Consider the following 25,233-nt stretch of genomic DNA (forward strand, 5'->3'; position numbering starts at 1 on the left):
TATTTTGGATTTATTAATTTCAAGATATGTTTCCGTTTTAATCGTATCATTTTATAATTGTTGTTGAAATTTTGTTCCTTTTTTGCATTTGATGCTGACCTTAAAAAAAACATTTGTTGGGAGTTACCCGACCGACTTACGAAATTCCTAGCGACTCAACATCTGTTTGTCTCTTCAGGAGTCAAATCATTTTTTGTAACATGTGTTTAATATGAGTGTGTGTAAAATTAAAAAAAACATCCCGTCGGGACCTATCGATAGCAAGATCATATGGTGCTTGTATTCAGTGAAATTGTTCACTTTTTGATAAAAGCAACAAACTTGGCACATTTGTAGATTTAAGTATTTTATTCAATTCTAGCTATGGACCCATCTCCAATTTTCAAGATGGCCGCCATTTTCAAGATGGCCGCCAAAATTTAGGAAATTACATGTTACTGCCATATTTGATTAAAATATTCTGTTTTTGGCATTGGAATTAGCTGTTTTATGTTATAAATTAATTAAAATATGTTTCTACAAATGCAATCAAAATGCTATGACATTAAAAAATGCCAACAGTATTGCAACTAAAACATCAGTTCTTAGCTGTTGCAAGACTGTTTAAAGTTAAAAATGCATATTTTTCTATTTTATAGCTTTACTAAAACCTGGTTATAGAATAATAGTATAATAACTGTTGAACTTCCTGATAAAAATGCGTTCATAAATATTTTCTTTTAAATCCGTGCGCCTCACACGCGTTGATAGGCTTCTCCAATTACCAATTACAGCACATATCATGTCCTAAAGTTCAAATGGCTTACAATAATTAAACGATGTTAAAAATATGTTTATATCATTAGATAATATCAGAATAACTGTCATTTTCTTGTTTAATAACTTATCAACTTCTCTTTATGCATCATTCTTTGCAATGTATCGGGTGTCAACAAGTAATTTAAATAACCACGTCACGAGGATGATGTGAATTGTATTTTTAGTTCCCTTATTAAAATCAATACACATTTAAATTGTTTAAGAACATGGATGGACATTTTTTATTTTTCCGACTGAAAAAAGAATGTTATGAGGAAGCATAAAGACGACGCTTTGTCCATCCGTCCTTCGGTCTCGCCATACGTTCCTTTGTAGTTCTCCCCTGTCCGTACTTTGGTTCTTTCCGTCCGTCCACAAAGTCGTTTTTTATTCTGAAGAATTACTAGTGATCCGAAAATATGTTATAACAACCACGATGTTGCGGTTTTATTTTATTTTTACGTACACGATTTCTGAAATATAATGCACAATCGATGACATTTTCACTAAATAATGTCGATCGTCAGGTAGCATTTAGGGGAGATACACAAGACCTTAACACAACACATGATAAGAAACGCGATATTCACCATGATACTTGCCAATAACCAACAATGACTTTTTAGAGATAGCTATATAGCCATGTCGACTGTATTTTCAGCTAGCTTGACAGACTCGTGCTTTCTGCACATCTGTCCAATCGCTTAAACATTTTGACAACAATTGATGGAAATTCTTCGATGGGTAAATAAAATATTGTTTGGACAACAGAAAAAGTCAAACTTTTGACCTTAAAGTACGACATTGACCTTGAGCCGGCGTGACTGACTCATGTCTTCTGCACATCGTTTCAATTACAGTCCACTCTCGTTATCTCGACATCGGATATCTCGATATTCTCGATATGTCGAAGTAAGCTCAATGTCCCAACTTTTTTCCTTCTTTATCTATGTAAGTAAACATCGCATATCTCGATTTTCGTTATGTGGAATTATTCGATATGTCGATATAAAATTTTGTCCCGAGTCCCGATTTTACATGTATTTACTGTGGTTTATCTCGAAGTGCGAATAACTGTCCCAGTGTCGGCAAAAGGTGCGAACTTTTTTCTTTGATCACCGTCCCGCTTAGCCCGGCTGCTCCCGATACTTTGCGGTAGGAAATTGATGTATCATCGATTGCATCAATGATCACACGTGTGTAATGTCGTTAGCCATCAACACTTGAGTAAGGCCTGTCACTTTAACTGCAATTAATACACAGCCTGCCGAAAGGCCAAAATAGTAATTGTTTTTACAAACAACATTCCAAAATGCATTGAGTTATTTTTTTGCGTATATAAAACGTTATTAAGATAAAACGATGATAAAGACAAGACTCAAAATGGTTTTTCATTTGTATTTGATCCTGTACTAATAATCTATTGCACTTTGCATTTCAAACAACAAAATGTACATGTACAGTTCAGTATTCCGGAACGTGATTTACGCATGTTCAGATGGAAAACCCTCGTCTTGATTGGAGGTCAATTGCATCATCACTTTAAATAGCAACATAACCAGATGTTTACTCGACAGTCTATAAAAATTCTAACCGCATGTTTTCATACAATTCTGTAATACTTACAACGTCATTTTAAGCATTAAAATAGCAAAATTAATCGTGCCTCGTAAAAATGCGTATACATGTATATTAGGAAGAGAGTATTATGCCTCATGTTGACGGCTTTGTTAGACCGCTTAGCAGGTAATTATATGTTAAAAACAAGATAAAATTGCGTCTCATTTTCGTTTGAAAATTCCTAATCGGATATCTCGAACTCTCGTTATCTCGATATTTTTTCATGTTCCCGCCGACTTCGAGATAACGAGAGTGGACTGTACCTTACAATTGTAGTAAAGTTCCATGTTATCCTCAAATATATTTAGGAGATGTGGACTAGGCACGAAAATAGAGGCTCAAAAGTAGACCGTCAAGTATGATATTGACTTACAGCAGGCTTAAATCACTTACTCATGCCTTCATACTTCTGCACATAATATCCATGATCTAAACATAGTAGCCAAGAGATATAAAAACTATGGACGGGCCACGAAAATAGAGTCTTAAACTTTTAACCTGTACGTTAAACTTCACCTTGAGCAGGTGTGACTGACTGAAGCCTTCTGCACATTGTCTAAAAGACCTAAACATTGTAGACAAGTTTCTGAAAATCCTTCCATTGGGTGAATAGGAGACCCGGGCTGGCCACATAATTATACCAAGTTCAATGAATATCACGTAATGGGTGTAGGAGAAATGGGTCGGACATGAAAAAAACACCTTTGACATTCATGTATTATCTTGGCCTTGAGCAGACGTTATTGACTGATGCCTTTCGTTAATTTTCTCATACCCTCAACATTTCAGCAAAGTTTCATAAAAATCCTTTGAGGCGTCCATAAGATATGGAGAAGACAATGGAGACTCAAAAACAGTTTAACCTTTAAGTACAACCTTTATCTTGAGCCCGCATTAAAGACACATCTTCTCAATGCCTTTATCATTTGAGGCAAGTTTCATGAAAATCTTGTAAAATGTATAGGAGATATTAAGTTGACTCAAGCATGGAGGCACAAACCTTTAAGCTTGAAAAAGGATCTTGGCCTCGTGACTTACTCAGGCCTTCTGCATAACATCGTAAGGACCTAAACATGTTACAGTCCAGTTTCAAGAAACTTCTTCAGAGGTTAAGAAATTATGGAGCGAACACAAAAATGAGGCTCAAACTTTTGACATTTAAGGACGACCTTAAGCTTGAGCGATTATTAGTGGCACGTGCCTCCTACACATTATCTTATTGCCTTAACATCTGAGGCAAGATTCATGCAAATACGTCAAAGGGTATAGCAGATATGGCGCGGAAACGATAGTTTTAAGGACAGACTAAGTTACGGATAGACACAATTAATTCCTATAATCCGATCTACCATTTTGTCGAGGGTGATTAAAAACACTCCATAATTAAAGAAAACACTCTCAGAAACCTATCAAGACAATGAGAGAATTAAGAGGCTGCGCCTCTTGTGAAATAGAACTTGACACAACCAACACATTAACTATTCTAAGTCCCAGAACACTATAATATATATTTAGGTGGGCATTCAGACTCTCCTGACCCATATCTTCACAGCACTCCATACACGTGTAGTTCTCATGTGTCTCCATGTGTTTAAAATACCGTGTTTCGTTCGAGAAGTCCTGGAAACAAACTCCGCACTGACAGAGGTCCTGGTGCTCGCGACGGTGTAAAAACATCTTCTCATCTGATCGGAAGTCTCTTCTGCACACGACGCAAAAATACATTCGCAAATTGGTGTTTTTAAATCAGCGTGGAACAGATGTTCGATTTTAGGTCTACAGCATCTGAGACATACCGCGTACAAAACTTGCACTTAAGCGAGGTTTTCATGATGTGAACCTCGCGATGCCTTCGCAAGTCGATAAAGCTGGAAAAGCTTCGTAATTTCTCCATCATATGAAGGTACTAATGCTCGGCTAGCAGCGGTTTACTGGAGAAGCAAGTCTTACACTCCACGCATATTGGTATTGGACTATGAACTCAGAGGCATGCGCTACCTTTTTGTGAAATTTTGGAACATTGCATGCAAACAGCTCTGCATTCATATGCTCACTTTGTACATGCACATCCAGCTGTTATATCGTAGGGGCCTTGAGGCTACATCCTTTATACTCGCAATTTGCCGATTGCTTGTTAGTAGATTTATCGGCATTATGAACCTTGATTCAATGTTCGCGAGCTCTACCCAAGAGTAAAAAAAAGCATCGCACAACTAATAATTTGCATCCAAGTACGTTTATACACCTGCAGTGTAAATCATTATTTGATAGTTCATTGCTTTTATTAAAATGTCCACACGACGATGGGAATGGTGGTTCGCATAGTATCAGGTCTTTACACCATCTGCGAAGTGATTTACGACACATTTCTATTTGCCAACCAATGAAATATAAACGCCATTTAAATTTATAGTGATTCTTGTTTTGTTTTTAATAATATGTTAAACAAACAAAACAACAGTAAAAAGTCCGTTGAGTTTGTGTCGCACATTGTTTAATTATATGTGGTTTCAGATTAAGTAGCATACTATAAATGGCTAAAACGGTATTAAGCAAACATATGAAGACTTGTGTAATGATGTTTCTATCCTTCAACAAACGCCTTAATTTGCTTCAAGCAAGTATCTCGGTATTTTATGAGTATAATCATGACATATGGCGCTATTGATACGAAAAGCATGTTTGCAAATCTCAAAATAAATCTCACATACAAGCCATTTATTATTCATTATTACGTGGCGTAACAGAAGAAATGCAACACAATAAATGTTTACCAATAAAAAATGCCGCATATAATGTCACAAAAATAACTGCCTTCCTATTGAAAACTCATTTCTTGTGCACAGCTATGAAGTCGACACCGCCTTTTGTACCCCAATAGCGGAGGTCCACCTCAGAACTCTTTAGACCAGAACCTTTACCGAACTTAAGAGAAGTATCAGGAGAGGAGTCGGCTACTCTACTTGTTTAACAATGTATGTGATGACTTTTACAATCTTTTAATAAAATAAAAATCACACTCGTAAATCTACAACGTATAATTATTTTGATTTGTTATCAACGTATTTGTAACGTGACAAATTAAAAAAGTAAAAATCAAAAATAGTAAGAAACATCCATTTCGCCGGGCTTATTTATGATTAATGAATATTTCAACGGCCGTGAATCTGTTACGCGATGGTATTTAGCTACTTGCGCCCACCTTTATCTTTTTGTTGAGGCAGAATTTTGTCCGATTACATACACACATCTGATATTTGCTCCATTAATAACATAAACAAAAGATAACAATGGTCGTTGACTCGTTATAGGTAAACGAGCGTTCAAATACGCGCTAGTACAAGATCGTTGTTTCCTTTTATTTACAATCTTATGATTACAAAATAGCTTTACGTGTGACGTATACATCTATTTTATAGATGCACAATGTATTTTATAAGTAATTGTATGATAGTGTGAACATACGTGCATGTCAATTTCATGCAAATAAGGAGGCCGCGATAACATGGAGGTTGCCGAGGTAACGATGACATTGTTGGAACGGAAACTGTATTCGACAGTTTTTGTCTGTTCCACATATGGACCACATTTTGCATGTTGTGTTACTTTGTTCAGTTCGTATTTCAATTTTCCTCGTGACTACTGAGCTATACAATAATTGGCGCTACTGATTGCCGTCCTCTGCATTCGCGCAATTTGTTCAGGAGCCACCCTGACCGATAATGAGGGATTGAATACTTGAGTGACTTTATGGCGGACAAAGTAGCTTCTGAACAGACCTTGCGTTTGCACAGGCTGGTTTGCAGTCACTCTGGCCGCATAATGCAAACGACATACGTTTGCATGACGTGGGTCAGTTATGCATTTAAATGCAGAAAGACAATGGCATGTTCTGACATAAACTAAGGATAAAGTATCTATTTTATTTAAAAGTGTACCTTACAGAAACAAATTAAACTAAACGACGCAAAGTTATATTTCATGCATAAATGTATCACAGCGCAATACTGCATTAAACGTTTCTTACGAATTAATATATTATTTCGCAGTAACACATTCTGAATGTTAAACACTAAACCTTTGAATAAAGTTAAACACGCAAACCAAGAATATTGAATCAAACAAACAAACACATTCATGTATGCTACCTCAACATAAGCTCTTGCATGGTACACATGCTACAAATCAAGGTATTTAAACATCACTAAACAACATGTGATTAATAAACGAACATATACCTAAAATTAACAGTAGCAATTTGTTGTCAAATGTACAACATATACCCTCAAATTTTACCATAGAGTTACACACATTACTTTCATATATTTTGCGCTAACCTACATGTGAAAAAAAGAAAACGTATATGCAGTTTGCTTTCATATTATAATAATCAAAGCGCTGAAGGTACTGAAGATGTTCGCTATTGCATAATTTAACACGCAATTCATTTTTCAAAATCAATCGCAAGTTTGAAATGAACATACGCCATTCAACTTTATAAAGTGTGTGGGTCGAGTATTGTGTGCACTTTTTATCATCCTTATTATTTCATAGAAATAACTTAGACAACATAAAAACAACATGCTTTTTGGACGTTCTGAAAGCATAGAAAATATGATGAAAATGGTAATGAGAACTTAATAAAAAGAAAATTTGCAGTTACCATCATATTAAAGGAATATTTTTTCTAATATCAAATAACTATCTCACCAAGAATATAAATTCGTAATGAAAGTTCCGGGTACAAAACTTTTGATTTTTGACACCATATACAAATTCAAAATATACAATAAGCTTCGTATCTTGTATATGGAGGTATAAAAGTATATAAACATTGCTGTTTATGCTTTACTTGTTAACCGAGCAGTTCACACGGTGTGAACAACGCTGACATAAACATAGGTATAGAGCACTAATGCGCTTTTAGGCGTAGCTGTTTTACTCAGTTTCCATCTTAGTGACATTTACATAACGCCAACATGAATATTTTCGAATATTTAATAAGCTGATTCGAGATACAACCTCTGAATTTTTGCTACATCACTGCGTATTTGCTCAATTCAAAGGATGTAGCACTGTTCAGTGTAAGGAATTCCGGACTACTCTCAGTATGCTCAAACGACACAAATTGTGGCCCTGTTACAATTACGCGTTACAATCCATCTCGCAGAATGTCACTTTCGCCTCAAAGATGAGAAAATATTCATTAGTGAAATAGTATAGTGTCACGGTAAGAGAAAATCGTTTAATTATCATACCACAATGTTTGCCGTACTTGGTCAGCACGTCTGGAAATCATTCCTTAATGTGTGGATAGGCTGCCATTATAATCAAGTTTGCTATTTTGAATTCAATTTTGTATCAAAAAGCATTGTTCTTAAATGTGGCATTTTCAATTCGCAATCAGATTTGTAATGACCCTCGTCATGCGAAAATGGGTCTTATTCCATATGCGCCCATCATATAAATAGCTCACTCAGCTATCTCTCCTTCTGGTAAGGAGAAACATAACATATTGAGTGATTTTATAGCGAACAGCATCGCCTATGGCCTGACTGCGCAAAAGCACATGTTGGGTTTAACAAACGCTTGCCGAAACGCTTAAGTCCCATTTTCGCATGACGGCACTATTGACTTGTGATTTAAATGTGTCGAAAGAAAACTGCGTTTAAATCAAATATCAACATACGACATATTTCGATAGTGAAGAAAGATACTCATAACAAGGCATATGAGGACACATATGAAGTGCTCTCCCGTAGTATATTTTTTTATCTACTCACACTAATGTGTGGTTTGACAATTCTAACACACATTTAATGCGGTGAATATGCAACTTACAAGTGAAAAACACAACACAATAGTTTAACTTTTGTTTAATTGTATTTATTTATTTAGAAAAGTAAATTGCAAACTTTATTTCAAAGTCAGCGTATACGCCGACTACATTTTTAAAAGATATTTATTGTTATAAATATACTAAATATAATATATTTAGTTGTTTTCGGTTTTAGCGATTATAAAGCATTTTCGAGGTTGCCAATAATATGCCTGTAGTAATTGATTAACTCATATCCAACTGTATTTGTATTGAGAACTGTGAATATAAACAAGCTAAACCTTCTACTAACCTTCTACTATTGCGTTGCTAGCATCCGTAAATACAAAAGATCGCCGCTATCTGTTGAGAACCAAAGAACGTTTTCCAGAAATACCCGCTGTAGTAGCATGAACGAGGTTACGAAACAGGTCATTCGTATTATTATTATAAATTGTTTGTTATATTCGGGTTTAGCGATTATGAAACATTTTTTTTGTTTTTGTCTATCGTATCGCTGAAGTTATTGTTGAGCTTATGATCAACGTTTTATATAAATTGAGAATATAAATAAGCGTTAACTTTTTCCCGAATCTATTAATAGCCTCAATTTACGAATGACCTGTACTACGTCATTGAGGTGTATGTGAGAGCGTAACCTATTGCGTTGTTATCGCCCGTGGACTTTTCTTTGTTTATCGACAGGCGCATCTATTATCAGCCTCATATTGTGAATGGACTGAGCAAAAATAAGTTATGAAGACGCTGCAGAAAGTGGACTATTTTATTCATTCATAAACAATCTCCTCCGCGACACGAACAAAACGATCATTTTTTATTGATTCTTTTCTATAAAAGCACCGTTCGAAACTATTGCATTTAACACGATATTAATATCATGTTTCCATTTGTGAATGAATATAATTGGAGTACTCAAACCTCTTGCATAAATTATACAACTCTTTCGGGTATAGGGCTCCTAGTAGCTATGGCGTATCGACCTGAATTTTAGACTAACCACATTAGAAGGTCGCTTAGCGACCATCTAAAAACTGCGGAATAATTTGGCTCAAATAAGGTTTATAGAAGCGGCTGCTTTGCACGCAAGACCCATATTGCCATGGTCGGTTTTCGTCTGAGATTTTTAATCAAATTATGGCCAAAGTCAAACTTGAAGGTAAATCGCATAGCAGTTATTGTGAGTGTTCTATATCTTTTTGAAAGCTCTACACAAAGCATTAGAAAAACTTCATAAATAAATTTAATGGCCAATTAACCGTGCATGAACAATACTTTGTACATCGAAATCGAAAGTGGATTGAAATCATTAACTGTCATTTGGTTTTAAATCTGTTTTTTACACGAATGAAGAATATGGAAAACGAAACAATACACATTAAACGTTATTGTCATATATGGTACAGCTATTCATATGCAAAATAAAGTTATAAATATTCTATATGATGAATTTATCTATATTAAATGAAATTTACCTATTTTTATGCTTTTATCGCAACGCCTTCGTTAACGATCTCCGAAAGAGCTTGAATCTTATCTTTGCACAATGTTCTCAACATAAAACACATAGGAAATCAATCGGATCCTCTCAAGCTTTATGGAAGTAAAAGGAATCAGTTTAAACCTGTCGACCATGGTATTTGTATCAACTAAAGCGAACGTTTGAGCAGAAAAAGTGGTGTTTACAATTCAGCGATAAGAGGATTATTGATTCACTCGCTTTTAAAATATGCTAGTCAGCTTTTGTTTGTACCTACCGCGCGTGCTCGGAAAACCACAGACTGGAGCGTTCCGAATAACAACTATTATATTGGCATTCCGCAATAAATTACAGTCAAACCTATGTTAAGCAACAAGTCATTGGAACTGGCAAATCGGCGGTAATTGACCGCCTCATAGAGGGATGGTTGATTATACCGATTAAACTTCACACTAATACAATGAGTTTTACTGGAAAAAATGTCTTTCTGTCTGTCTGCCTGTCTATCTCGTCTGTCGTTATTTATAGCATAGTATCCTATGGGTTTGTTTCTTTCTATTTTCAATAGTACAAATATACGATGATCTTTCGAATACTGTTTTTGTTTCTTATATTGAATCGCTGAGGTAGTTATGTGACACTGACGGTCCAATATGTGACGTACTGGTTTTGTAATCTGTTTTTATGTAAAGAAATAACTTGATCAGTGCTAACCGATTTAAGGAACGTACATGCATCGGTATAACCGATTCGGTTCAACAAGTCCCATACGTTGGATTACCAATCGTTTGCGCTATGTTTGAAAATATGTTAACTGGGAAAAATATGCGTTCAATGAAATGAACATGTTATGTATATATATATCACATATCGTTACTATAAAAAGTAACAAAATGACGTCGCGAGCGGGCCGTAATTCGTATCTAGCGGGCAAATATAAATTATATCTTCCCGCTGAGCCGGGCCGATTTTTCATATGAGAAAAGAATGTGATCGCGCGGCTCAGTTATACTGAGCAAAATGGCGTTCACATTCATCCTTAGCCTTAGCCAACGGTGATCAATAAAATTAATCCACAACTCAACGAAAGAAGCGAACATAATTATTATGACACGTAGCACACAATTTGGATAATACAAATATCGATTGAAACTGAAACTCATCTGTATATTTAATCGATGCCTCTATTTTTGCTTTAAGAAGATTCGTCAAACAGCAAAATTTAAAGTAAACTACACACTTTCCTCGACGACAACTTAAATCCGGTTCTTATGATAATAAAGTAACAAAGATTTGTAATTTCATTTTCTGTTATTCCATCCGTTTATCTATTTTGATTTTAAATCACACTTTTTGAATGATTGTATCAAATGCTAAACACTGTCACCATAAACACGATTTACGAAATCGAATATCGAGGCGATAACAATAATTTTATTTCTATCGAAGCTCCCAAGTATGCATGGCACACACAAAATCCGAAATATGTTTTGGAATCGTTCGATATTTAATATTCAATATTTAATTATTTAATAAAAAAAACCACGTCCGAATTATTGTCCTAAAATCCAGAGAGTCTAGCTAGCTTCACAAATCACGCACGTTATTGACAAATTTCAGACACTACAAAGCAGTTATTAACATTGTGCATGCGTAAAGCGGTACGTCTTATTCAGTTCATTCACAACAATATTTAAAAAGAGTCCCAAGATGGCCCTAGTTCGCTCACCTGAGAGGAGTCGGTTCATTCAATCTTTACCAAATGTCAAGCTTGACCTAGATTTTGTCCAGACAAACATCCTGGTCAAGTTTCATCATTATTGAACCAAAACTCTGGCGTATGGAGTGTAATTGTTTTTGTAAGATTTGACCTGGTTACCTATATTTTGAGTTGACCCCCCCCCCCCTTACCAAACATCAAACTAAATTGTTTGCAAAAATAAATATTATGACCAAGATTCATAAATCTGAAACAAAATTGTGACCTCTAGAGTGTTTACAAGGATTTTGTATAATATAATGAAAATTTTGACAATCTAAGGGCAATACTTATGGCATTAATTGTGATTTTGCTCATTATCAAACTTGAACGAGATCTTTCAGCAACTTTAATAAAGAATGCTTAAGAAATGTGAATGCTAAAGTGTTTACAAACGAAATGTGGACGGATGGACGGCGGACAAAGACCAATCCTAAAACCTCACCTGAGCAATCAGGTGAGCTAAAAACTGTGTTTCACCGATCTGAGCAATTTTCCAACTTGTCAGAGAAATCAATAAAACCAATGTATTGACTGAGTTTCACAATGATTAGGCAAAAAATGTGACTTCTATAGTGTTCGATCACAAGGTTTCTCTCTAGTCACATAAGGAAAACTGCCCCACCCCCTTGCGGCCATGTTTTTTTACCGATCGGGACCATTTGCGAACTCATCTGAGATATATATAAAACCAATCTGTTCACCAAGTTTTATGATGATTGGGCAAAAAATGTGACTTCTTGAGTGTTCACAAACTTTTTTTACTATATAAATATAAGAAAACTGCCCCCCGGCAGCCATGCTATTCAACTGACCGGAACCATTTTTGAACTCAACTCTCGTATCAAGGAAACAAATGTTCTGACCAAATTTCATGAAAATTGGGCCAAAAATGTGACTTCTAGAGTGTTCGCATGTTTTCACAATATACATATAGAGAAAAATGCTCCGCCCACTGGCGGCCATGTTTTTTTACCGATCTGGACCATATTCGAACTCGTCCGAGATATTAATAAAACCAATGCTTTGACCAACTGTCATGATGATTGGGCAAAAATTGTGACTTATAGAGTGTTTACAAAGTTTCTCTATAGACAAATAAGGAAAACTGCCCTGCCTTCTGGTGGCCTTGTTTATCAACGGTCCGGAACCACTTTTGAACTCAACCAACATATCATTAAGGCAAACATTTTGACCAAATTTCATGAAAATAGGGCCAAAAATGTGACTTCTAGAGTGTTCACATGTTTTCACTTTATACATATAGAGAAAAATGCCCCGCCCACTGGCGGCCATGTTTTCCACCGATCTGGACCATTTTCGAACTCGTCCGAGTTATCAATAAAACCAATGTTTTGACAAACTTTCATGATGGTTGGGCAAAAATTGTGACATCTAGAGTGTTTACAAGGTTTCTCTATAGCCAAATAGGGAAAACTGCCCCGCCCACTGGCGGCCATGTTTTTCAACGGACCCAAACCACTTTTGAACTCAACCAACATATCATTAAGACAAACATTTTGACAAAGTTACATGAAGATTGGGCACGAAATGTGACTTCTACAGTGTTTACAAGGTTTTTCTTTTTTTGACCTAGTGACCTAGTGTTTGACCCGACACGACCCAGTTTCGACCGAGATTTCATTGGGACAAAGCTTCTCACCAAGTTTCATGAAGATCGGACAAGAAATGTGGCCTCTAGAGTGTTTACGAACAAATGTTAACGGACGGACGGACGACGAACAAAGACCGGTCACAAAAGCTCACCTGAGCAATCAGGTGAGCTTAAAATCTATTTGTACCGTACACAATAATTTCCGATATAAACATTTTACTAAAACGTATAAGATAGCTAAAAAGACGAATTAGCAAGTTCAGCAATAGAGATTTTCTTAGAGTAATGTGACTTAAAAAAAAATGTCTGTCTTTTCTGAATATGACCCGCTATTTCACATTTTTGAGTTCGAAGCTAACGTAATAGCTTGACTCTTATGAAATCTATTAAAACCGATGCGTCGAGAAAAACTCACATTTCTTATGTAACCAAGGTTGCTTTTACTCTGACATAAAAGTTCTTAATAATCTAACTATTGCAACCTTTTCCCATCTATACCTTTAATCCGCAGTTATTTCCAAATAACTGAAACACACTTTCTACTCATATGGTGAACGTAAAATTCAAAGCACTAATTGTGTATTTTCAACATCTATATGAAAGCTGCATATTTTTCATCGGTACATTCATGTAGCATACAGTGTACATCGAAATCGAAAGAGGAATGAAATAAAGAACTGCCATTTAAGTTTGTGTAATTTTAAAAATCAAAATACATTTCGTTATTTTTGAATACTCTTATTATCAGTTCATATTATTGCTCATTTTTAACGTTTGGTTTAAAACCTGCGAAATAACTTGGCTAAAATAGCGTATAATGGAAACGCTTTACGCAAGACCAACATTATTTTAAGGCCATGGTCTTTCTTACTATGGTCAAAGACAAAATTTTAGGAAAACCGCGTAGAACTTTTTGCGAATGTTCTATATCTTTATGAAATCTCTGCACAAGGCATTTAAAGAAAAACAATAAAATACTTCTTGTCGATGATATGTGCATCGAAATCGAAAGTGGACTGAAATCATTAACCACCTACTCTTAAAATTGTAACTTCTAAATACTAAATATTATTTGTGAGTAACCGCATTTTCGTCAATGTAAACGCTCATAATTTATGTTTGATCCATATCTTGCATAATTGATACGAATAAAACAATATGGAAAACGAAACTTAAGAAATTAAACGTTATTGTCATATTACCACTATTTATGAACATGAACATGTAAAACGATAAATAGTATATATGGTATATTAATCGTACAGTAAATGAAATGTACCTGTTTATTTGCCTTCACTTAAAGGCCTTCTTTATAGTTCTCTAAAGGAGGTCAATCATTTCGTTAGAACGTGTCCACATCAGATAAAATTTTTGAAGTCGATCGGGGTTTATTATTGTAATATAATTTAGTTTAAACATTTCGACCATGTTAAACAACAGCAACATGTGATATTGCTATCAGTAGGCTTCTATAATCAGAAGAGGTAATCACATGACAAACAAGATAGCGACGTACCGTACCGAGACAGGTATTTTTCGCCATATCAGCAAGAAAGTGATAAGCGTTTATATCGTATTAATATTCGCTGTCTCAACATTACTCGCTGCGAAATTTCTAAACGGGTCACAAAATTACAGCTCCCGCTCAAAAAAATAAAAGGAGGATGGTCAATTATTCTTATAGTTAAACTACACAATTAATTTAAGTGTACTGTTTTTCTCTCGAAATTGAGACTTACTGCTAAAAACATGTGACCGCTTTTCGAAGATCACCACTTGGATATATTGCACTGTAATATCATATTTAAGTATCCTAGTTTGGCTAGTGTTCCACCATAAAAATATTGTAAGTTTATTTCTTTCACTTAATCATGTGCTTACATCAACAGACTTATATCAACAAATGTTCTAACCAAGTTTCATGAAGAATAAACTAGAAATGGCCCCCTGGCAGCCAAGTTTTTCAACAGACCGGAACCATTTTTGAACTCATCCAAGATATCATTAAAACATAATTCTGACCAAGTTTCATGAAGACTGGACAATAATTGTGACTTTAAGTGTTAACAAGTTTTTACTAAGATATCAGGAAAAATGCCCCGCCCCTGTTGGCCAAGGTTTTCAATCATCCGCCTGTTGGCCAAGGTTTTCAATCATCCGAAACAGTTTTTGAACTCGTCCAAGATATCATTGGGACAATTATTCTGAGAAAGTTTCATGAAGATCCGACAATAAATGTGGCCTATCCAGTGTTAACAAGGAAAATATTCATGACGCACAACGGAAGACAATGGACAAAAGGTGATCACAAAAATTCACCATGAGCAAAAAATATTATGCTCATAAAGATTGTCACCATGTTTGAAGATAATATTTAAACTAATTGAGTAAACTAAATCAAGATATGATAGCATCTGTACTCAGCAAGAGTCATTCAGACTGAACTAAAAATGTGACGAACAGTATTCGAATTGTTTCACTATAAACAACTGTAGACATACAAGAAAACTGCAAACCCCCTTGAGAGCCTTTTTATTAAAAAAAGATCTATGTATATTAATAGATCTTTGTTTTAAACAAACATGAACTATTTTCCGACTCACCTGGCAATTATATTTCCAATTAAAAAATCAATAAATCCGTTTTAAAACACAAATCTTTGATAATCACAAAAAAATCAGAACTCGTCAATAAACTGTGTGCCTCAAAAAATATATGTTCTCTTATCTATGATGCCAGACATCAAAGAAATAGCACAAGGTATCAAGTTGCTGATCTCAAAATAAAACAACAAGGTTCACTCAGAGATGTGTATTAATTTGTGTCGCTCTGTACGCAGCTAATAAGGGCAAGTTGGAGTAATTAAGTGTGCATTCATGAATGGAATTCAACAATTCAAGCTATGAACAGTTTTTTCTCCCTGAATTAATTTTCTGCGAAATAAGTATTACTACATTAAACTTCGAGAATATTCAATAAAGAATATTCAGATAGCATAAAACATGTTTGTTGCTGTAAATCACGAACCAAGTTTTGTGATCATCATAATCTACTTGAGAAAGGAAAACCAGCAAAAATGTTTTTATTTGAAATTTTATTTTATATCTTATAAAGATATCATAGGGCAAATCTTCTGACCAAGTTGCATGAAGATTGGACAATAAATGTGACCTTTAGAGTGTAAACAATATTTTACCAAAGCCATATAAGGAAAAACGCCCCTCACTCTGGTGGCAATGTTTTCAACCAACTGCAACCATTTTCAAACTCATACAAGATATCATTGGGATAAATGTTCTGACCAAGTTTTATAATGATCGTACAATAAATTTGGCCTCTAGAGTGATAACAAAGTTTTACAAAAGCCATATAAGGAAAAATGCCCTGCCCCCTGGCAGCCATGTTTTTCAACAAACCGGAAACATTTTCGAACTCGTCAAAGATATCATTGGAACAAATCTTTTGACCAAGTTTCATGATGAACGGAAAATAAATGTGGCCTATAGAGTTTTAACAACGTTTTAGAAAAGCCTATATAACCATATAAGGAAATATGCCCCGCCCTCTGGGGGCCATGTTTTACAAGCAACTGGAACCATTTTCGAACACGTCTAAGATACCATGGGGACAAATCTTCTGACCAAGTTTCATGATGATCGGACAATAAATGTGGCCTCTAGAGTATTAACAAGGTTTTACTTTAGCCACATTAGGACAAATGCTCCGTCCCCTGGCGGCAATGATTTTCAACCAACCGGACCCATTTTCGAACTCGTTCAAGATATCATTGATACAAAGCTTCTGACCAAATTTCATGATAATCAAACAATTAATGTGGCCTCTAGAGTGTTAACAAGTCTTTACGATAGCCATATAAGGAAAATTCCCCGCCCCCTGGCGGCCATGTTTTTTAACCAACCGAAACCATTTTTGAACTTATCCAAGATAATATTGGGACACATCTTCTGACCAAGTTTCATGAAGATCGGACAATAAATGTGGCCTGTAGAGTGTTTTTAAAGCAACCGTGAGTCCGAGACCATTTTCGAACTCGTCCAAGATATCATGGAGACCAAACTTCTTACCAAATTTCATGAAGATCGGACAATAAATGCGGCCTCTCTTGTGAAAAGGCAAATGTTGACGACGCACAACGGACGACGGACAAAAGGGGATCACAAAAGCTCACCATGAGCACATTGTGCTCAGGTGAGCTAAAAAGTAGAGAATATTCAATACGATTAAATACGACTTTATATTTTTAATTTCCAGACCAAACCGATGCGTGTAATAAATTTAGTCACTTAAAAGTAATCAATATGATGTGAAACAACATGCATCGTACAGTTTAAACTAATCTTTGTATACGCATACTGCCTCCCGATACTCATGTGTTTATTGTGTATGTTCATATCATATATTACATGCTGATTCAACAAAACGATCTTAATAGTAATCAGTTTTCTGTTACATAAATGTAAGCGTTAGCTTAAGCATGAGACGATACGGATACAGCAAATCGAACCAGCACTTTTCCTTCAATATAACTAAAAGAATATCAGGACAGCACTCCCTAGTAGGTATCCAACATACCAATATACACGGCTTCCTGTATTTGCACGCTAATTTACCAACCGCGTTTTGAATCATTCTAGGTTACATTAATAATTTTACTTAACACCAATTGTGTATTAAGCTTGGACGATGTGAATGACAATATTAAGCAAATACACAGAAGTACCCATATATACATTTATATATTTATTTCGTTAATAAATTGAACTGTTTACTAGATTGATGATTAACATTTCGAATGTAATGATGATTATATAGCGAGTTAATGGTAGTTTTATCTCTTACAATTTAACATCGTCAATTTTACACTACAATGACTAGTTGTCGATGACCTTAACCCCTCTCGGAAAATAAGACGTTATTTTTATTTATATGAACGCCATAAAATACTTAAAGAAAGAGCCAAAATATGTTTGCATGCCGTAATTATTGTGTATATAAACTACACTTATTTAACATATACACGTTGGTTTGACAATGAAACTTTTTTTTTAAACTGTTCATGCAGACATCGACAATACTGATACTATAAAATATTAAAAGCCAAGCTATTATATAATGTAAAACCTATGAATCTGTTAGCCGCAATTACCAACGAACATTGAATTCCCTAATGAACACATTCTATCAAATACTTATATATAAATTAATAATTATTTACAAAATGACACATCCATAACTGGTAAATATAAATCATTCATACAGAGAGCAATTATCAGAATTATGGCACTTTCAATGACATATAGTTCAGACACGCGAAATTATATGGCAACTCAAAATTCAAATGCACATGGACTGGAAAAATGTCAATTAATGACAAAGCATTTTTAAATGAAAATTGAAATGAGCTGATTATAACCCGATTACGACCAACTACGCTGATATTTTTTTCTGTTTGGTGCGTTTACCTTCTTAAACGGAAAAGGAACACATGTATTTATATATCGACACTGTCACACATTAAATTCGTGCAAAATACCAAGAATCGAAAACAGGAACTCGCTCGGAATTAGTTGCTACCATCTCACATCCCAGCTGCTACTTACCTCTCAAAACCCTCAACACATTTTGTATACATACATTAAAACTAGGACTCCTAACGGCCTAAATAATGAACTGCTTTATAACATATAGAAAACAAGGGACAAAACTGTCACAAAACCAGGTTTTCATTGTGAAAAAAAAAATCTGATAAAGGGAGAAAACTCAAACTGAACTTTTGAAATGAACAAACAAAATTAACCCCCTTTGTAAGTTTGTTTTTAAAAAAAATCTATTTTTAGTCGTGGCGACCTTGACATTGGAGATATTGACGTGATTCTTTCGTGCGACACACCGTCCCATGATGGTGAACAAATGTTCCAAATGATTTAAAAATCTCACAATGAATGACATAGTTATGGCCAGGACAAGCTCATTTATGGCCATTTTTGACATTTGAACTCAAAGTGTGACCTTGACCTTGGAGATATTGACGTAATTATTTCGCGCGACACACCGTCCAATGATGGTGAAAAAATGTGCCAAATGATTTTAAAATCTGACAATGAACGACATAGTTATGGCCCGGACAAGCTTGTTCCGCCAGCCCGCATTCGCCAATCTAATAACCAGTTTTTTCCTTCGGAAAACCTGGTTAATAAGAATAATTCACCTATACATTTAATGTTTGCCTACAACTATGTCTTGATATAATCTAACAGGATACGTTTGGTAAATATTGAAGTAAATTATTACTGGTATTGGTTCAATCCGTTCATTGACTGCTGGTTATCTCCGTATGCTTTAAAATTGCATCATTGGAGGATTAAGAATATAAAACATACTAAAATTGAAATTCACACAACAATGTGTTGACACGATAAACAAACTATTGATATTCCATTAAAAGTTTTCTCTTTCATTTTAGTTAAACATTATTCTAACTTGAAATTAGAATAACTGCATAAGTACTAGAACAATGTACATGTAGTTATGAATTATCAGATTACATGTGTACTGACTGCTGTTTTGAATTATAGTACATGTTTGTGTGCAATTTAATAGTTTACAGGTTTGCTTACATGTAATGTATTGTTGTGAAGACTCATGATAGCTCGTTTTACGCCAAATAAAATTTAAACTACTGGAATTAGAGAGCGGACACGGACCGACCGACAAGCTCACTCCTATAACCCCCCCCCCCCCCCCCTAAACTTCGTTTAGTGGGGGTATAACTACATTATTTGTTTTCACCTTTTGTTTTATTCACCCTATGATAAAGAGCCAATGCAGTGAAGTAGCCAATATGAAATAGTATTTATAAAAGGTATAAACTCACAATAACAAATGTTATTCTAGTATAGAACTACCGGTACATGTTATCGTATAGTATTATATGTTTACATAAACTCGCATGTTTACGCGTTATGAAAGGCGAGACATAATTTCTTTAAGGAATGAGGATACCACTTGTCAAAACATTTGGTTACCTCAGACGGTGGGTTTCCGACCTTATTCTACATTTATGTGTGTGTGTCTATATATTCCAGTGAACCGTCATTTTTTCCATCATACACAGTATTAAGTTGTAATGACAAATTGGTTGGATGATTTCAGTTAATTTTATATATAAAGTTAAAGCATATTTTCATTTTTACACCGTTTCAAGGATTTAACATTATGTATTATGTGAAGCTACGCACTGAACAGTTTATTATTTCTCAAAATTATTTAGAAAGACAATTGTTACATTCACTTTTTAGATTTCAAGCATCTTTCATTATTGCACAACGCATCCTTAATTGTGCCAAACACGAAGCAATGCATCATTAAAACTGAGACCTATGAAAAGCTCAACATTAAACAAGAGCTGTGTTTGTGAAAACAATGCCCCCTACTTCGCCACTTTGAAGCCATGTATTTGAACTTTGACCTTGGCATTAAACCACTCAAAATGTGCAGCTCCATAAGATATACATGCATGCCAAATATCAAGTTGCTATCTTCAATATTGCAAAAGTTATGACCAAGGTTAAAGTTTTGAGACAGACACACAGACACACTAGTACAATGACAGACAGACAGGCCAAATACGATATACCCCTGATCATTCGATCTGGGGGCATACAAAGAACATTTTTTAGGAAACAAATTATGTAACAACATCACTATTTATTATAAAAAGAACATTATCTAGGAAACAAAATAAGTAACAACATCACTATTTATTAAGAATTAAACTTACAGAAATTTATAACTGCTTATACAATCTAAGAAACCGGTTAAATGTCAAAGTGTTGCATTTAAGAAATAAAAACAAATAAATGTTCATCATTTGAATTGCATCAATATTATAACACACTTACAGGACCTAACCAGATCTTATCGGACCTATATCTGTTATAGGAAAACATATAAAAGAGAATTAAGCGTCGTTTGTCATCAGTATTAAGAAAAAATATTTCATGATAACTAAAAGATCTATATCAGCCTAAGAAATATGAATTTGAAATCAGAAAAGCTTTACTGCCACTAGAAGTCATAATTTTATCTTTATAGGTGCACAAAGTCAATGAAAGGGCAAAGTTTGCATGGTTACCTGATATCGATATGCATTTATAAAAAGGCTGGAAAACAGATTTTGTATAATTTCATGTGATCATAGAAAATCTGTTTTCCAATCAACCAATCAAACACACTCATTCAATAAAACGTCACATGTATATATGAGACGGGCTTGAATATTTTATCTTCTACCGTAATCGAGGTTAGTAAATGAAATCAGTACGTTTCTAAAAAATATGCAGTTTCGTTTTCATTTCGCACCAAATACATATAAAGGTAAACTTCAGTTAAACCAGGAGGGTACCAAGGAACCAATTGACAGACGGGTTGACACAAAGCAAAAGAAATGACAAGACACGCGCGTACAAAGCATACATGAACAAAATTCCATTAAGCGACTTGGAATGGTACTTGCAAATGTAATAGTAGTTTACACTGGTTTTAAAGGAATATTGTTGCACAAATTATAATTTCTTTACACAATCTCAGATATTATACTGGAAATTAATTATTATTATAGCATGAGAACCAATATTTGTTTGCATTGATTGCATGGGGTTCAAGAACCGATAAGCCGAAGTACAAGGTAGAGCTTAGATCCATTATTGATGTTGTAGTACCAGAGGGTACGACCATCTTCTAGTTGGCGACCATTAAAGATCAACCTCTGTATTTGTGCGGGAATTCCCTCCTTGTCTTGGATCTTGGTCTTGATACTCTCAACAGAGTCAGAGCCAAAAATCTCGAGGGCGATCATTGTGTCAGAAGAGGTTTTCACAATGATGATCTGCATTAACTTTAACTGCACATGGAGGGTTGAATCTCTCTGGATGCTGTAGGTAGAAAGGTAACAGTTATCTTCCAGCTCGTTGCCTTTAAAGATCAGCCTCTGTTGATCTGGAGGAATACCCTGCTTGTCTTGAATCATTGCTTTGACATTTGCAATAGAGGCAGTGGGCTCAACTTCGAGGTTGATAGTCTTACCAGTCACGATCCTCACGAATATCTTTATACTATCAGGCAGACGCAAGACCAGAGAGAGAGTGGACTCCTTCTGGATGTTGTAGTAAGAGAGGGTACGGTAATCTTCCAGCTGTTGGGAAGCAAAGATTAAACTTTGCTGATTTGGGGGAATTTCATCGATCTGTTGGATCTTGGCAATGACATTCGCAATGGAGGCAGAGGGCTCCACCACGAGTTTGATGGTCTTGCCAGTTAGGGTCTTCACGAAGATCTGCATACCTAAAATAATCAATCAGTATAATATTAAGTTGGAGACTTTGGAGATAAATTATGCATTGCAATTAAGTCAATATCAGTCGGTTTTACTGGAGGTTTTTATTACTTTTATAACAAACATCAGTAGTTTATTTTTAAGCTTATTTGTTAAATTACTATCTCTGAACATACAACTAAAACTTTTCATAACATGTGACCGGTAACCGGACCGGTCAATGACCGGTGACCTGTGCCCGGACCGGTCTTGGTGTGCCATGGACCGGAGCCCGGTGCGGTCCCCGGCGATCACCGGTGACCGGGCCGATCCCCAGTGACGTCAATCAATGAAGAGCCAAAGCTCTGTGATCAACGTTCTCAGGCAAAGACCGACATATGGCGGGCGCCATATGGTCTGACGTCGACCGACTGACAGCATTAGCCCATTTCAGTCAACATCTTACCAGTATGGCCAAAGACCGACGTATGGCAGGAGCCATATGGTCTGACGTCGACCGACTGCCAGCATTAAGCCCGTTTCTGTCAACGTCTCGGCCAATGTCCGGTTGTAAACAGCATCTTCTCAACTCTTTTTTATCTGCGATCATCATGCAGTCGATATATGAGAAAAAACAAGCAAATTCGTTGAATGATATTCCCCGCCAATATGCTTCTGGACACAAAAGTGTTATATTTGACACTAAATAAAGTTTCAATGAAATCTGCCAAAGCACTTCCAAGATGTGGCTCCAGACACACACAAAAAAGCATTTTTTCAAGATAAAAAGGGCCATAACTCCGTTGTTAACGGATGGTGTACAATGCCATTTGGCATGCATCATCCTGTTATCCATAGATATACTCATACCAAGTTTCAATGAAATCCGCCAAAGGACTTTCAAGATATGGCTCCAGACGGATGGACAGAAAGACGGACGGACAACACCAGATCAATATCCCTCCGCCTATGGCAGGGGATAAAAAGAGCAAAACTTATTCGAAAATAAAATGGTCATAGACCAGATTGTCATACGGCACATTGAATCATTATTTGCTCATAATTAAAATAATTAACATTCTCTCAGTTATTATTGTAAAAGAGAAAGTCAATTGTACGTTTAATACCACTGGTGTAAAGCCTGAAAGGCACAAAGTCGCTCACCTGAGAAAACAAGATACTATTAGGACAAATCTTCTGACCAAGTTTCATGAAGATTGGACAATACATGTGGCCTCTAGATTGTAAAAAAGGTTTTACTTTAGCCAAATAAGGAAAAATGCCCCGCCCCTGGTGGCCATGTTTTTAACGATATACCCCTGATCTTTCGATCTGGGGGCATAAAAAGAACATGATCTAGGAAACAAAGTATGTAACAACATCACTATTTATTAAGAATTAAACTTACAGAAATTTAAAACTGCTTATACAATCTGAGAAAACGGTTAAATGTCAAAGTGTTACATTTAAGAAATAAAAACAAATAAATGTTCATCATTTGAATTGCATGAATATTATAACACAAATAATGTTAATATCTGCGAGTGAAATATTTAACATAAAAATTTTCACTCGTATTTAAACCCATGTGAAAGACAAGATCAACTCACAAGACATGAGTTTCTGCAATTGTTCAAACTTACAGGACCTAACCAGATTTTATCGGACCTATATCTGTTGAACAATATTATAGGAAAACATATAAAAGAGAATAAAGTGTCATTTGTCATCAGTATTAAGAAACAAGGGCTGTTTGTAAAACATGCATGCCCCCCATATGGGCTGTCCGTTGTAGTGGCAGCCATTGTGTGAATACGATTTTTGTCACTGTGACCTTGACCTTTGACCTAGTGACCTGAAAATCAATAGGGGTCATCTGCGGGTCACGATCAATGTACCTATGAAGTTTCATGTTCCTAGGCAAAAGTGTTCTTGAGTTATCATCCGAAAATCATTTTACTATTTGCGGTCACCATGACCTTGACCTTTGACCTTGTGACCTCAAAATCAATAAGGGTCATCTGCAAGTCATGATCAATCTACCTATGAAGTTTCATGATCATAGGCGTATGCGTTCTTGAGTTATCATCCGGAAACCATTTTACTATTTCGGGTCACCGTGACCTTGACCTTTGACCTTGTGACCTCAAAATCAATAGGGGTCATCTGCAAGTCATGATCAATCTACCCATGAAGTTTCATGATCCTAGGTGTATGCGTTCTTGAGTTATCATCCGGAAACCATGTTACTATTTCGGGTCACCGTGACCTTGACCTTTGACCTAGTGACCTCAAATTCAATAGGGGTCATCTGCAAGTAATGATCAATCTACCCATGAAGTTTCATGATCCTAGGCGTATGCGTTCTTGAATTATCATTCAAAAACCATTTTACTATTTCTGGTCACCGTGACCTTGACCTTTGACCTAGTGACCTCAAAATCAATAGGGGTCATCTGCGAGTCATGATCAATGTACCTATGAAGTTTCATGATCCTAGGCCCAAGCGTTCTTGAGTTATCGTCTGACAACCACCTGGTGGACGGACCGACAGACCGACCGACCGACATGAGCAAAGCAATATACCCCCTCTTCTTCGAAGGGGGGCATAAAAATATTTCACGATAACTAAAAGATCTATATCAGCCTAAGAAATATGAATTTGAAATCTATAAAGCTTTACTGCCACTAGAAGTCATAATTTATCTTTATAGGTGCACAAAGTCAATGAAAGGGCAAAGTTTGCATGGTTACCTGATATCGATATGCATTTATAAAAAGGCTGGAAAAC

The 25,233-nt window shown here is 35.6% G+C and overlaps 1 protein-coding gene and 1 long non-coding RNA gene across 3 annotated transcripts in view; both read right to left on the reverse strand.

Moving 5' to 3' along the window:
• LOC127834917 (uncharacterized) overlaps nt 1-14,650 on the reverse strand; it is a 71,601-nt gene extending 56,951 nt beyond the window's left edge. For both annotated transcript variants that reach the window (XR_008028282.1, XR_008028281.1), the window contains exon 1: nt 14,388-14,650. This is a non-coding gene — a long non-coding RNA (uncharacterized LOC127834917). The remainder of the gene's footprint in view (nt 1-14,387) is intronic.
• The window catches only part of LOC127834914 (polyubiquitin-C-like), a 345,452-nt gene that overhangs the window by 118,102 nt on the left and 202,117 nt on the right, over nt 1-25,233 (reverse strand). The window contains exons 6-7 of the mRNA XM_052361048.1: nt 21,797-22,473; nt 18,927-18,929 (exon numbers count right to left, since the gene is read on the reverse strand). Coding sequence (XP_052217008.1) covers nt 18,927-18,929; nt 21,797-22,473 — 680 coding nt within the window. The remainder of the gene's footprint in view (nt 1-18,926; nt 18,930-21,796; nt 22,474-25,233) is intronic.

The sequence above is a fragment of the Dreissena polymorpha genome, chromosome 6 (assembly GCF_020536995.1).
Source record: "Dreissena polymorpha isolate Duluth1 chromosome 6, UMN_Dpol_1.0, whole genome shotgun sequence".
NCBI classification, from domain to species: Eukaryota; Metazoa; Mollusca; class Bivalvia; order Myida; family Dreissenidae; genus Dreissena; species Dreissena polymorpha.